The sequence below is a fragment of the Antedon bifida genome, chromosome 6 (genome assembly GCF_963402885.1).
Source record: "Antedon bifida chromosome 6, ecAntBifi1.1, whole genome shotgun sequence".
Classification (NCBI taxonomy): Eukaryota; Metazoa; Echinodermata; class Crinoidea; order Comatulida; family Antedonidae; genus Antedon; species Antedon bifida.
This window is the reverse complement of record NC_136231.1, coordinates 10,181,353-10,197,093: the sequence shown is the minus strand read 5'-3', so window position 1 is coordinate 10,197,093 and position 15,741 is coordinate 10,181,353. Positions and strand designations below refer to the sequence as shown.

General features: G+C 35.3%; 1 protein-coding gene across 2 annotated transcripts in view; it reads right to left on the bottom strand.

Moving 5' to 3' along the window:
* Positions 1–15,397, bottom strand: part of LOC144845310 (centlein-like) — a 33,015-nt gene extending 17,618 nt beyond the window's left edge. For both annotated transcript variants that reach the window (XM_078702544.1, XM_078702545.1), the window contains exons 1-12: positions 15,261–15,397; positions 11,033–11,094; positions 10,393–10,481; positions 8,328–8,412; positions 7,769–7,812; positions 7,570–7,663; positions 6,479–6,560; positions 6,103–6,188; positions 5,031–5,087; positions 4,335–4,432; positions 4,002–4,111; positions 3,391–3,443 (exon numbers count right to left, since the gene is read on the bottom strand). In XM_078702544.1, coding sequence (XP_078558670.1) covers positions 3,391–3,443; positions 4,002–4,111; positions 4,335–4,432; positions 5,031–5,087; positions 6,103–6,188; positions 6,479–6,560; positions 7,570–7,663; positions 7,769–7,812; positions 8,328–8,412; positions 10,393–10,481; positions 11,033–11,094; positions 15,261–15,291 — 891 coding nt within the window. In that variant the 5' untranslated portion in view covers positions 15,292–15,397. The remainder of the gene's footprint in view (positions 1–3,390; positions 3,444–4,001; positions 4,112–4,334; positions 4,433–5,030; positions 5,088–6,102; positions 6,189–6,478; positions 6,561–7,569; positions 7,664–7,768; positions 7,813–8,327; positions 8,413–10,392; positions 10,482–11,032; positions 11,095–15,260) is intronic.
* Between the last annotated feature and the right edge of the window lie 344 nt (positions 15,398–15,741).

Genomic DNA, 15,741 nt, shown 5'->3' with positions numbered 1-15,741 from the left:
GTCAGTTATACTAATTACTGAACCAGTTTACAACATTTAAATCAAATCAAAATATGACAAACATTTTACAAGGATATCATGGTTGCCACAGTGTCAAATACTTTCTTTAAATCCAGCATAACAAGACCAAAATATTTGCCTTTGTTAATTGCATCAATCCAGTCTTCAGTTACATTAAGACCGACGCACACTAGAGCTATCGGCTGAGCCAACTGGCACGAGTAACACTTGTCTCACTAAAGAATTTGCCACAAACTGTGATCGCACACTAAACGCCTTCAGTACAGATTGGATAATTACTTACTATGCTATACAGCATGCGCAGTGGAATTTCTTAGCGAGCTATCTGCTCACTTTCTGCGTGAAAATGACACGTGTGCCAAAACATATTAAACACGATCGGCATGGCCGCTTCCTCACAAAATCCCCGGCGCACACTGTGAGCAAAGTATTACTCGTGCCAGTTGGCTCAGCCGATAGCACTAGTGTGCGCCGGGCTTCAATCAGGGCAGATGAAGTAGAAAAGTTAGATCTGATTAAGGAGTGAGAGTTTAAATAAGGATAAAATTGATCAAAAATTGTTTTTTCCAGAATTTTTGAAAGAGATTGTAAAACGAATATGGGTCGATAATTACAAGGATCTGTGTTGAAAAATAGGAAGAAAATTGGACAAATTTTAGAACTTTTCCATTTTTTTGGAAAACGACCTGTAGTTTCAGATAAGTTAACAATAAACGTAATTGGTTCTAAAATATAGTTAATTGCTAATTTGATCAAGGGATTCCACCAAAAAGAAAAATTATTATTGGTTGAGATAGGTTTCCGCAATTTAATTGATTGGTTTTAGGAATATTTTCAGCCAGTTTAGGTCCTATATTTAATATCAAAATAAGAGTTCATTGTATTAGCAATTTCAGATGCTAATGTTCAAGATATTATTAACAACATTTAAACTAGGCCTAAATTACCTAAATTAACATCTATCCAATAAATACCATACCATTTACCATATCCAATACACCATAGTCAATATTGACTATGAGTACACATAGAGTACTGTACAAATACACTTCATTTTCACAAAACACAGGTATATCACTAGACACTCAAAATTTAAAAAAATTATTAAAAACAAATGAGAATAAAATTTAATACAATACTATTCTTATCTTAAATCCAAAGGGAGATAACAGAAACATGACAATGGTGTAAGTATCAGTGGCTAGATCTCAATGGAGAAAAAAAAACAACCAGAAGAATTTGCAAAGCTTTCAGGCAACACTAGCCATTCATCAGTTCAAGTATTCAATATCTTAATTGCAATTAATCAGAGATTCGATCAGGGACATGAGCAACCCTGCCCACTATGAACTTCGGGATCCCCCTGGCCCGGGAGGAGAGCACCTGTTTAGGGATTCGCATTGGATTACAGTCTGATTAGGGACATGAGTGACCCTGCCCATGATGAGCTTTAGGATCCCCCAGGCCCGGGAGGAGAGCACCTGTTTAGGGATTCACATTGGGTTACAGTCTGATTAGAGACATGAGTGACCCTGCCCATGATGAGCTTTAGGATCCCCCTGGCTCGGGAGGAGAGCACCTGTTTAGGGATTCACATTGGGTTACAGTCTGATTAGGGGGGACATGAGTGACCCTGCTCATGATGAGCTTTAGGATCCCCCTGGCCCAGGTGGAGAGCACCTGTTAAGGGATTCACATTGGGTTACAGTCTGATTAGGAACATGAGTGACCCTGTCCATGTATGATGAGCTTTAGGATCCTCCTGGCCCGGGAGGAGAGCACCTGTTTAGGTATTCACATTGGGTTACAGTCTGATTAGGGGGGACATGAGTGACCCTGCCCATGATGAGCTTTAGGATCCCCCTGGCCCAGGTGGAGAGCACCTGTTAAGGGATTCACATTGGATTACAGTCTGATTAGGGACATGAGTGACCCTGCCCATGATGAGCTTTAGGATCCCCCAGGCCCGGGAGGAGCACCTGTTAAGGGATTCACATTGGGTTACAGTCTGATTAAGGACATGAGTGACCCTGTCCATGTATGATGAGCTTTAGGATCCTCCTGGCCCGGGAGGAGAGCACCTGTTTAGGTATTCACATTGGGTTACAGTCTGATTAGGGGGGACATGAGTGACCCTGCCCATGATGAGCTTTAGGATCCCCCTGGCCCAGGTGGAGAGCACCTGTTAAGGGATTCACATTGGGTTACAGTCTGATTAGGAACATGAGTGACCCTGTCCATGATGAGCTTTAGGATCCTCCTGGCCCGGGAGGAGAGCACCTGTTTAGGTATTCACATTGGGTTACAGTCTGATTAGGGGGGACATGAGTGACCCTGCCCATGATGAGCTTTAGGATCCCCCTGGCCCAGGTGGAGAGCACCTGTTAAGGGATTCACATTGGGTTACAGTCTGATTAGGGGGGACATGAGTGACCCTGTCCATGTATGATGAGCTTTAGGATCCTCCTGGCCCGGGAGGAGAGCACCTGTTTAGGTATTCACATTGGGTTACAGTCTGATTAGGGGGGACATGAGTGACCCTGCCCATGATGAGCTTTAGGATCCCCCTGGCCTGGGAGGAGAGCACCCTGTTAAGGGATTCACATTGGGTTACAGTCTGATTAGGGACATGAGTTACCCTGTCCATGATGAGCTTTAGGATCCCCCTGGCCCGGGAGGAGAGCATCTGTTAAGGGATTCACATTGGGTTACAGTCTGATTAGGGACATGAGTGACCCTGTCCATGATGAGCTTTAGGATCCCCCTGGCCCAGGTGGAGAGCACCTGTTAAGGGATTCACATTGGGTTACAGTCTGATTAGGGACATGAGTGACCCTGTCCATGATGAGCTTTAGGATCTCCCTGGCTCGGGAGGAGAGCACCTGTTTAGGGATTCACATTGGGTTACAGTCTGATTAGGGGGGACATGAGTGACCCTGCTCATGATGAGCTTTAGGATCCCCCTGGCCCGGGAGGAGCACCTGTTAAGGGATTCACATTGGGTTACAGTCTGATTAGGGACATGAGTGACCCTGTCCATGATGAGCTTTAGGATCTCCCTGGCCCGGGAGGAGAGCACCTGTTTAGGTATTCACATTGGGTTACAGTCTGATTAGGGGGGACATGAGTGACCCTGTCCATGATGAGCTTTAGGATCCCCCTGGCCCGGGAGGAGAGCATCTGTTAAGGGATTCACATTGGGTTACAGAACTGCCTATTTAATATTAATTAACAAAAATATTTTTTGAAAAGACATAAGATACTGGTCTCTCTCACGCAAAGGCAATGCATATGTCAACTTCAGTCAATGATGGCCTTATGTTCTCAATCGAGAATGGCTAACCAAACAACAATGATCATGATAAATACCTTTTCATAAGAACTAGTGTGTATATGGTGAACATCTTCTTGACTTTTAATAACTGTAAAGATAAAACAGTATTATAATATATACATCTGTAATGATATACTAGGCATTGAGATGCGATTAAGTAACAAGATCACTGGTGATGGCTGTGTTGGTAACAAAAAAGAAGAATCTATTTTTAATATCTTACCTAAAAGTATAGTGCCTAGTGGAGCTTGACCAGAAACATTATCTACGGGTCTAAAGCCTGTTTCCTACTATGTTGAAACAGGCTTTAGCACCAATCAAAAGAATCAGTTTATACACATGAATATTCATATTTTCATTTTTCAAATCCCGAAAAAATTCTAGTTTCTTGGCCTTCAGCCAAATTAGTAGTTTGAATAGTTTCTTCTTTTTACGCAACCAGAGTTCATAAAATGAGTTAGGACACATTCATCAGCAACCATAATGCACATTGAAATGTTCAGCTAAAACGCGAAGGAAATAAAAATCACAGTTTGTAATGGAAAAGGTGCATCATTTTTGGATTTGCGCAAACAAATTCACCAACACATAATTTCACTAATAACCTACTCGTTAAAATTAACCAAAACCTATAATAAATTATGACCTTGTTGTGTGTCATGTTGAAGTGCCTGTAATTGTCTAATAAGTTCTGCTTGCTGAGCTGAGTGCTGTAAGCCATGTTGGTGAGATGCTTTAACTTCACTTAATTCACTTCTGCAATATGTAAAACAATACACACACAGTATAATCATATCATATATGGATATTTTTTCATGACCATGTGATATATTATAGCATCGTTTGTAAAAAAATTATATCTCTAAATGGAAAGTTGAAGATGTGACTCTGTGCCGCTTTTGTGATGTTAGGCCTCATATAATTAATATTCAACAAGCAGTTACAGAAGAACAATAAAATGTTGTACAATATAATTTACCTTGCAATGTGCAGTTCTCCGTCTGATTTGTTTATCTTTTGTTTTAGTCTCATTACAATTGACTCAGAATGAGATAGAGCTTCACACTTCACCTTTACCTTAAAATTGAAAAAAAAGAAGGTTTTCAACCACCCATATCAATTCATCTGTTTGTATAGATTCACAATCAATCCTTGAGAAAATAGTTATTAGAAATCAACTTTGCTGGATTTCCATAGATAAGAGTGGGCTTACTTATTTATTTATAGACTTCTTATCTACATTCAATTTGATGGATAATAATTAAAAAAATGTAATATCTTTATCTCTCTTTTCATTCCTTTAGGACATACTACCAAAGACAAAAGCTAGCCTGTATACTGCAGAACTCAAGCAAGTACACATGTATAGCGGCCTATTGTAGGAACATACTGTTGCGTATCTAATACATTTATCAACAAGATAGAAGGCATGTTCATATTGTTCTCAACTAATTAATTGATTTCATGATCATTTGTTAAATTGAATAGCACAATGATTATGTGATTATTATGAGATACTGTAGGTATTATGGACACAGAGAAAAATAACATTGAAGTACATTTTTACACAGGAGAAAATGTGCTTTTCAATTAAATTGTGCAGTTTAGAAGCATAGATAACTAAATATTAATCACAAAAGGTTTTGTAATTTTAGTCTAAATTTAGCATACATACCTCATCTTGTGTCTGGATTAATCGCCTTTCTAAACGCTGCACATCTCTTTCAAGACCCTATAAGAACAGTGAAGAACCATTTTAATATGTATACAATTAACTTTATTTGAATAACTAGATGGTGCGCTCACTTCGCTTGCATACCATCTAGGTCGTGCCCACAGATAATTCTGGAATACACAGTAATTTCAGCGTAAAAACTGGCGATTTCAAATGTACGTACCGCAGCACTATAATCCATTGTTGTTTACAGAAACGAATAAATAGACACAATGATGTATGCAGTCAACTAAAATAAACACCCTGAGAATTAGGCCTACTTCCAAAAGAGAAACTTGTCATAAAATGAAAAAAATTAAATCGGCCTGTCTTCAACATTATGATACTGTATTCGAGCTGTTCAACCGGTTTACAGCTATCAAAAAAAATTATCGTAGGAGGAGATAGGTATGCGAAGCATCCTCATATTATTGTGTGAGGGTATTTTTCAAGATGGATATCCATTAGACAGTGTATACCACGATCGGAAAACACCCTTATTTGGGCCAAATCGTTGATCCTAAACTCGTTTTAATTGTCAATAACTAATTATCTAACTCAATTTAATTAGTAAACATGGTTACATCAGGTGGTTAAAATCAGTACCGGAAGTTCGAATCAACTTTATATACCATCGAGTAAACATTTTACAAGTAACGCATGATTTACCAAATTTTGCCCTTACGTAAATTTATATATAGATAAGCATTAAAAACAGTGAAGAGTACAGTATTTTTATGTATTTACTAACGATTGGTATTTATAAAGTTAATTTTGAGGTATTTTTAAAAGCTTAATTTTTAAATACTTGCCTCAAGAAACCTCAACCTTACTGTTTTAGCACCTGGTTGTCAAGACAAATATAAAATGTTTTGATGCAGTAATGTTTGAGTAGAGTAGAAGAGTTTTTTTTCCCTCCAACACTCAAAATTGCATCTGCTTCTTTCTAACCATCTTAAAACCACTGTAAATGTTTTAGTTTCTAATTAATAAAGGTTATGTGACCATTAGGTTCAAGTTTATTATCACTGACCTTTACTCTAACCTCCTGAAGTTTGTCAATCTCTTCCTGAGCTTTGATGATGCGTTGTGATAAAGATTCAACATTAATTTCCAACTCTGAAATGAAAATTTATCATACATGTCAATTTGTGTAGATATGGATTCTCATAGCTAAATTGTATCTGTTCACAACATAGGCCTTAGTGGATTGAAGCAAAAAGAACAAATTTTATAATTATATATGATTTGAGAATATAAAACCACCATTTTCACAAATTAACAGTAATTTACAACTTTTTGGAAACTTTTCTATGGTTGGTGGTCTACATACTATTGAATAAATGAATGAATGTATTTCAAAATGAACATTAAAAGAACAATTGTATTTATCATTTTTTGGTAATTACCAGATTTCTCATTTGCTATTCTCTGAAGTTGTTCTTGGAGACATTTTTCTCGACTTTTACTCTTTGTTATTTCTTCTTCCAGCTGTAATAAACAATACAAAATATTATACAAACACAGATAACTTTTTAACCACAGTGTGACCAGTCATCATTAACTTGTGGTACTTGGCACATTGATTCCTTTTTTTAGCTCAAAACAAACTATACAGAGATTGGTGAATCATCAGAGCCAAAATTTGCAAAACACACAATTTAGAGGAAAGTTTAGGAAAAACAAGGGTGCATTAAAACTTGTCTTGATTTAAATAAAACGACTACAATGCCACCAGCGTGGTCAAATGATAACGTCATAAAATTGTGCATGTCAAATATGTACATGAATTCCCTAAATTAAGTTTAAACAATTGGTGGTCACTGTTCATTCTGAGGAGCTCTCTCATAAGAGATTCAAAATATTTTACTGTAGGTATGTTTTTACACAAATTGCGATTTGCCAAGTTTCATTTAGAGTTTATGGAAATAAAAGCAATTTATCATGTAGGGTATGAAGAGCAAAACTGTCTGCAACAGAAAGGCACACATTTTTTCGAGTTAAAAGGAACTGAGCGAAAGTGTAAACTTGAATCATGTCATGTGTGCAGTAAAGTTAACCGTGACCAGTAGTAGTGATCAGTTTGATGTTTCCATATAAGCGCTCACACATACTAGTTCCTTACAACTATGAATCGTGTTGTGCGCACATTATGGTAACTACACACTATTTACTACTATTTACAATCAGTTCCAGTGTCGACATAACCACTCACACATCTACTTCTGTTCAGTTGCTCAAAGGTTGACATAATTGCTTCCCTTCAGTTGAGTTCTGTGTTGACATAAGCGCACACCTATGACTAGGTTTTATTATGGAAAATGTATTATGAAATTGAGATTGAATTTTCTTTGATAATTGGTACACAAAAATATGTACACAAAGAAATAAATAAAAGATTTTATACAATATCCATAGGTAATCTTTTAAGATCACCTAATAAATAAATAGGAAAATCAGAGGTAAAGTATCTATTGCGATATTAGAGTTGCACACCTACCAGCCTCTCTGTCTCTTCCTTCCTGAGTTGAAGTTCTTTGTTCCTGATTTGTAGTTCCTCTACTTTCTCAATATTTGCTGAATCTGAAATTGATCTGATGAGAAAATTTTTTGTATTAAGTTTTCCCTGCATTTTCTTTATTATTTTCTAAATTGTTTATCAGTAGAGGAATAAGATTTAAAATACTGTACCACTCTACCTTGAACTACTTTTACCCAATTTCTCTTGCAGTTGTGCAATAATCTATAAAAAAAAAAACCATGTCACAATAATAAACATTTTTTTCAATGGATTTATTTCAACTTTAGACAGATATTTTCTATGTCTTATATCCATTGATATGCAAAGAATTAAAAAAGAATGTTCAATCACCGATGGGGAAATAAAAAAAAAAGCTCACCTTGAAACTTTGAGGAGAGCAATTAGGAGCTTTCCTTATATTTTAATAAATCAAGGTCTGATTGTATAAGTACAGACGTCTGGAATATTTAAAACTATTCCAGTTAAAACAAATCATTATTATATAGTGCTATCACAACAATAAGTTCCACAGATAAAGTCCTTGGACTTTTGTACATTATATTCCATGTTGACCAAGAATGTAAAAAACTTGTATTTGTTAGTACTTATATTTGTTGTTTTTTAAACGGTTTTAATATTTCTTTAAATATTTCTTCTAAGAAACCAATTACTATTTGACTTCATGTATGAATGACTTTCGGAGACAGTGAGAAAAATAAACAATTTACATATTGTACCTTATTGTTTTCTGCAATTTGATCATCCTTTACTTGCAAAATTTGGAGAACTTTTTGATCTTTCATTTCCGACTTTTCTTTTTCCCTTTAAAAACAATAATAAAGCAATAAATGTTTGATGAGTACATATGATTTCATGAGGTGAAGCCGAGTGAAAATAGAACATTTCTTCTGTCACCAAATATTCACCAAGTATTGTGCTCCGAAAACATGAAAGAAAAAGACTTTGAATAGGCCATTTTGCTGTTTTAATCAAGTTATTAACTTCTGTAGAAAAAATATGCGACAAACAAAAAATTGAGAAAAATAACTGAATACTTGACAATAACAAGCCAATGATTAAAGGGGGGTTCCGGGTTTAAAATGAATAGTAAAAAATATAAAATATAATTGTTTTTCTCTTGAACGATAAAAGTTTCACTTATTATAAGCGAGTTGTGAAGCAGAACGAAGGCTGTGAAGTGAAGTGCAGCTACGGTGATATGACACTGTGTTACAGAATAGGAAAATTTGTGAAATGGTCGATCTTCCGACGACTCGTTATCATTAACCATATCAATTACTTTTGTAAAATTATGCTTATCTGGTGTATATTTAGTCGTTCTTCCCATTTATCAAGTCAATATATAGTCACTAATTATTTTATCAATGGTTCTATTATAGCTCCATCTGTATAGAGTCTATTTACCTTTATGCCAAATATACAGTATCTATATCATTTTAAGAATGATTACTAATTAGAATTATTTATACTATTATACATTTAAAATGAGAAGAAATTACAATAAAGGTGGGTGATTCCCACGAAAGATAAAAAAAAAAAAGTCAATATTTTATGAAAATTCATCAAAACAGTGAAAAATTAGATGTTTTCACTTTACGTTTGCCAATTTTCGCACCGACTTAGGGAAAAGCCTTCAAAATCAATGAAGCGTAACGTATACTGTACATTCTGTTGAGCGAGACGATACACGTACTCTCTGCTCATGCCTGGCATTTGATTGAAGAACATAAGTATTGCTAATTTTAACAAGTGTAGCCTATAGTAAAAGGCCTGGTAGTATCAATTCGCATAGGGTCTACTACACTAGCTAGCTCAATTTTTAACTGGGCCGGATCGGCTAGGTCTCCTTCCTACTAGGTCTACTTGCTTGATGCAGTATCTGCTTTTTTGGAGAGTAAACTATTTTAGGCCTACTTAGACGATCGGGACACCATACGTGCGGACGGCGATCGGACCTTGTTTTGCCTCAATATTTACAGCCGATTTTGTAGAACGTTTTAGGTTTAGATTGTTTAGGAGTTTGGTTGATAGGATGGGTTTGGAATCCACTGAGTTTTGTTATTTACAGGCCGATCGCCTAGTAGGCTAGCTAGGCCCATGGGCCCCTATGTTTTAATGTAGCCATCGTGGCATGGAATCCCTAGTCAGAATGGCTCTCACCCATAAAAAAAAAATGATTTAGGCTAGTACGTGAAGCCGATAATACGATCTGTACTATAGAGGTATAAAAATAGTATAATTTATGACTCCATGATCTGTACTAAATTTTGTATTTCATTAAATGTAAAATAAATATTTATATGCTCCTGTTATTATTACACTTTAGGCCTAGCTTAGAAAATCTACAAAAAATGTATTTCACAATGATCGGGATGTCGTCGTTTGACAGGGGAGAGATGTAAATTAGTTGACAAACGCAACGTACATGACGTCGCGAGTTTGGAATCCATTGATGACGTGAGTTTGTGAATATTTCATAAATATTACTGAGCTTCCCTAAGCTGCTGAAAAACAGACTTTCCATGAATTTATCCTAAAATGTATATGAAATTTAATTTGTTTAATTTCTCATTATTACTTCTTCATTCTATTTATTTATTTATTTATTTATTTATTTATTTTAACCATATGAGGGTGATCCATCCAGCATTTGCTGATCATTTGGGACATGTCTATATTGTTATAATATTTGTTATTTAATAAATAAACGATATTTAAAAGCAATTTTAAACCCAGAATCCCCCTTTAAATTAAGCTAGCAACATAAATGTTAATGTAAACCTTTGGACCACCATTCCAACAGCTTGTGCTATGCTTGGGTTTACAACCTGCATCCGTCTCCATAATGACCACACAAACTCCTTGTCAGCCTGTAAATTAAACAAAAATACAAGCATAGATTGACATTGAATTGTATTCATTTTTATTCGCCTGTACCCTTTTTGCCTAGTATTTCATTGATTTATATTCAATTGTATTGAAATACTAGCCAATTTTATTCATTACGCTTGCTTTCATTTTAAATATGTAGGCCTACACTAGATGTCTAAACTTGAACAAATTAAATATCGGGAGGTGTCCAAACTAAAAGGATACGATAACATTTTAAAAAATACATTAATAGAGGGCGCTATTAAAATTAAAAAATATATTGGCATCTTTAATAGTAATATTCATCAATGTATGAATTTATTTATCTTATGAACCCATTTAACTATCTCTATCTAGAGCCTGGGGTACTGTAGTAGAAATTATAAATTGATGTATGTTGTAATATCAGGATATTTTTTATATAATAATATCCAAACAATCGAGAGAAATTGTATTGTAATTTTGCGGGAAAATAGGAGATGACACAAAATATCGGAAGACTCCTGCCATTATTGGGAGAGTTGGCTGCAGTATTTAATTTAATTCCTACCTGTAGTTGTGTTAACTCTTCATTAAGTGCTTGGTTTGTAACTTGTAACCTTCCAATTTCATCTAAATAAAAAAAAAAACACATTGTATAAACTATAAATTAATAAAAAATGTGAAAAATAAGGCGATTCTAATATTAATTTTAGCGGCCCGCTATAAATACCAACATGCATTGCGCGTGGATTGATATTTTTTTTTTCTTCTGTAATTCACCCACTTTTTGATCGGCCAAAACTAATAAAAGACTCCTATTACTTTTCAGCGAAAATACTGGGTTTCTCCCAATTTGTATCAATGGAGTCTGTCAAAAACAGAAAGATAATTAATGCAGCAACTATACAATGTCAGGCTAGGCCTATAGCTATAGATGTTCGTACGTTACCAATGTTTACCAGCTAGGCCTACAAAACTAAGCCTAGCTAGGCTAGGCCTAAAGACGGCCAACAAGAGGACATTCACCGCAAGCTACTTACGTAATTTACCATAAAACGTACATTTAAGACAAGGAATGACCTGGTTTAATGTTTTTAAAGTAATATATATGCATTATTTTTACAAAACGTCACAAATTGTAGGGAATGGGTCTTTAAAGATGTATTGTCCCCCTAAAAAAATAATTTTTTAATTTTTTTTTGTTAAATATTCCATTTAATATTACATAATAGTGATTCATTTTGACCAAAAACTTGATAAAAAAAAAAACATTTTCCCCCAAAAAAATGTAATTTAAAGCAAAATATACCTAAAATTGTCAGGAAGATAATGGTTTTTGGTTGAAATTAACCATTTCTTTTGTCTTTTTATTATAAGTGAAATATTTATTTTTTCTACAGAAGTGAATAACTTGATTAAAACTGTGAAATTGCCTATTCAAAATCTGATTTTATTAATCTTTATTTGTCATGTTTTTGGGGGACAATACATCTTTAAATATATACCTACAATCAGGATTTAAACATCTTAAAATGATAAATAGGCTATACAATCAGGATTTAAACATCTGAAAAACTACATTAAACATAATTTAATCAAAACTTCTTATGCTATATTATTACAATCAAGATTTAGACATTTTAAAATAGTTGAATACAATTGGGATTTAAACATCTAACTACTTTAAAAACATTAAACATAATTAAAACATCTCAAAATATACTCATATTACAATCAGGATTTACACATGTACAGTACTACATTAAATACAACTTAATCAAAGCATCTTAAAATATACTATGTTACAATTCGCATTTATACTATGCCTACCATCGGGATTTAAACATCTGAAAATATACGGGTATTGTTAAACTGCGCAAACCAAGAGCGCAAACAGCGCAAACCTCAAAAAAACCTGCGCAAACCTCCTCCAAATGGCTTATTATTGGTTCTATCATGACCAAGACCATCATAGCAGGTAATTTATGAAAAAAAAAATTATGAAATTACTGTAAGTTGGGCGAAAAACATCATTTTTTGGGTAAAATGTCAGATATTACAGTGTAAATCGCGCAAACCTAAAAAAACCTGCGCAAACCTCCTCCAAATCACTTATTATTGGTTCTATCATGACTTGGACTATCATAGCAAGTAATTTATGAAAACAAAATTATGAAATTGCTTTAAGTTGGCTTTTTTTTGGGCGAAAAACATCATTTTTTGGGTAAAACTACAGACTTATATTACTGTACAATCCAGATTTTAAAACATAAATTTATTTTATAATTATATTAAACTATGTATATTTATTAGGTCTACCAGGATTTTATCTTAATAAGTATAATCAGTTCTATAAACATCTTATTACGCTATCGCTCTCTGTAGAGCGATTTCATTTTTTCTGCTCATTTTTGTTGGTCGCAGATCTCAAAAGTGGCGATAACAGTTATGTTGTAACTTGGTCAGCAGATACACGTATATATGTAGTTGTGCAACAAACTTTGGTTTAATGAAAATATGGTCGCGTAGCGTAACTACGCACGATTTTCTGAAATTCTTAAATTGACTATAAATTCAAAACTAACAGCTGAGCCTTTTTCAAATGACAGATGCTTCATGTCAAGGGTCATCTTTCTGTATCATCAGCAAAATTTTGAACATTGGTATTTTCGTAAGTTAACAAAATGGGGCTTACCTTAAGTGAAATAAGGAGGCAAAGAGTATTACTCACATATGCTGCCTCCTCTCATAGTGTTTATGCGCGTCATATTTTTGTTTGAAAGTGTTAAGCTTGAAACAATGTGATAAGGTAATGAATTCCATGTGTTTATGATACGTAAATCAAAGAAAGAAGCCCTACTAAAGGTATTAAACCGAGATTTACACAGCTTAAAAGGATGACCTCGTGTAAAATGGCCAGCAGAATTTTGGAAGGTAAAAAAATCACAAAAACAAACAATTCGAGACCATGAATGAACAATCTTATAAGTTTCAATCATGTCACCTCTACTACGTCTATCTTCGAGTGACGATAGACCCAACCTAGAAAGCCGTTCCTGTGCAGAAAGATTTTGGAGTTCTGGCACAAAGTTTTTGAAGTAATAAATATAAAATTTTGTTTTTTTAGTAATTTATTTTATAATATATTAAATTATATCAACATTGCTAATATCAATAAAATATGGATTGTTAAATCGCCGTGGCTAAAGATACGGTACCGTATCCTAACTTCCGTTTGCTAAAGGTACGCTAAAATTGCATTACGTCATAATCAGCCATTTGGGTGGTGACGTCATCATATAAGGACTTTGGATAATTTGCTTTATCACGAAAACAGTGATCACCCGCTTAACATTTTCTTTATGCTTCATTTATCGCTATTATCGCCGTCATGTGTGACAAAAACTAAATGTAGTTGAAAAGCCAAAACATGTTGATTTTAATTCTAGAATACAGAAAACCGTTTATTTTTTATTTTTTTTATTTTATGTCTTTAGGCAATGTGGCCAAGAATTACCAATAGTGAATTAATCACTGTCCTATCAGATAGGTGGTAATCCCCCTGATACAGGGGCTATTTTGTGAACCAGTTCACCGGGGTAACCCCCTACTCTTTTCGAATAATGAACTGGGTTCTTTAAAGTGCACACAGGTTATAACTGTGTACACTGGACCTACGGTTTATAGTCCTTATCCGAGAAGACTTGTTCCACCACCAGAACTAGGAGCGAGTCGGCCTCGAACCCTTCCGATGTTGTTGGCTCTTTAGGTACGGTAAACGGCGCCCCTGCCTTATAACGGCTCGGCCATTTGACTCGCTCATTTTCAATTTCAAAAGAGGCCTACTACGTACTATAACCTATAGCCTCATTATATGAGTTTGTTTGTGTAGGGAAAGCGGTGCCAGACTGGGGCCAGCTGCATGTATTTGAGGGCCCCTTTATTGTCCGCATTTGCTTGTTGTTTATGGTCACCATCTGTAAACAAAGTTTAATAACAAATATAGGAATTTGGAATAAAAATAAAACCCTCATATTAGTAACTATGGCCGAATGAACTAGACGCAACAATTTCCAACATTGAATTATAAATTCCTTTACTTCTAATTTGGCTATCAACATATCGGATTATAATACTATTAATGTTGTATAATGAAATAATATTTGAGATTGAGTGCATGTTTTAAACGCTTTATGTAACATTCAACATTCAACATTTCTAGGTCTAGCCCCGGGGCTGAGTCACAGAATCAGCGCACACATCCATGCAGCCTGGCGCCGTCGATAGCCATTCTCTACAGATACGATATGAAAAAAAATCCAAAGTCCTTATACGATGACATCACCCATGTACCAGCACCCCATTGGCTGATTATGACGTAATGCAATTTTACCGTACCTTTAGCAAACGGAAGTTAGTAGGATACGCTACCGTATCTTTAGCCACGGCGTTGTTAAATAGTAAAATACCTTTAAAAACTTGATAATACCCAAAAAAATGTAGGATAAATAAATTTGGTTTAAGTGAGACGCCAAACATGGGCCGAATCGTCCCACCAAAACGTCTCAGGAACGAATCGTCCCGGATTCCCCAGTCCTAGCGCAGCGGGTGAATTGTTTTTCAACTGGCTGGTTGAGTCTCCTAGGCCGGGACTTACTAACTAGGCTAGCCTACTAGGCCCTAGCCCCCCTAGCCTAGCTAGAGAGAGAACCTACAGTAATGCGTGCCAGACTTTGTAGTAACCTTTATAATAATATACAGCAAATCTATGGTGTATAAAATTCAACCTGGCCTACCTTTTAATGATTGGGTTTGTGAATAATTCATTTTCAAAACTCAGATTGGCCTATTAGGCCTCCTATTATTATATTTCAAATTTTGCGCTGTTGTATAAAAATAAAAACGTCTCCTCAGCTCTCCATATCCATCCGGCCATAGCCTGCTGGCCGCCCTCTATCGATAAGATAAGAGAACTGAAAAGCAATTTTTTTTTACATCATCATTGAACCGAAGCGCAATTTTATGGAGAGTAACATATCAGTGCTGAACCTCCGTGTGCGGCCACCAGTCCCGTAAAATAAGCGGCCGTGGCCACTTTTTTTTGTACTAAAAATTAGATTTTTTTTTTGGTAAATTACCTTCCGTAAGCTCAGTTCCACTATAAGATTGTCAAACCCTTTTAGAATTTCTGTATGCCAGAGTTTGAAGATTAAAGTGAAAGTAAAAGATCTCTTCCACCAAGTTTTGAGTTGGCTTTTTTAGCTGTAGGCCTAGGCC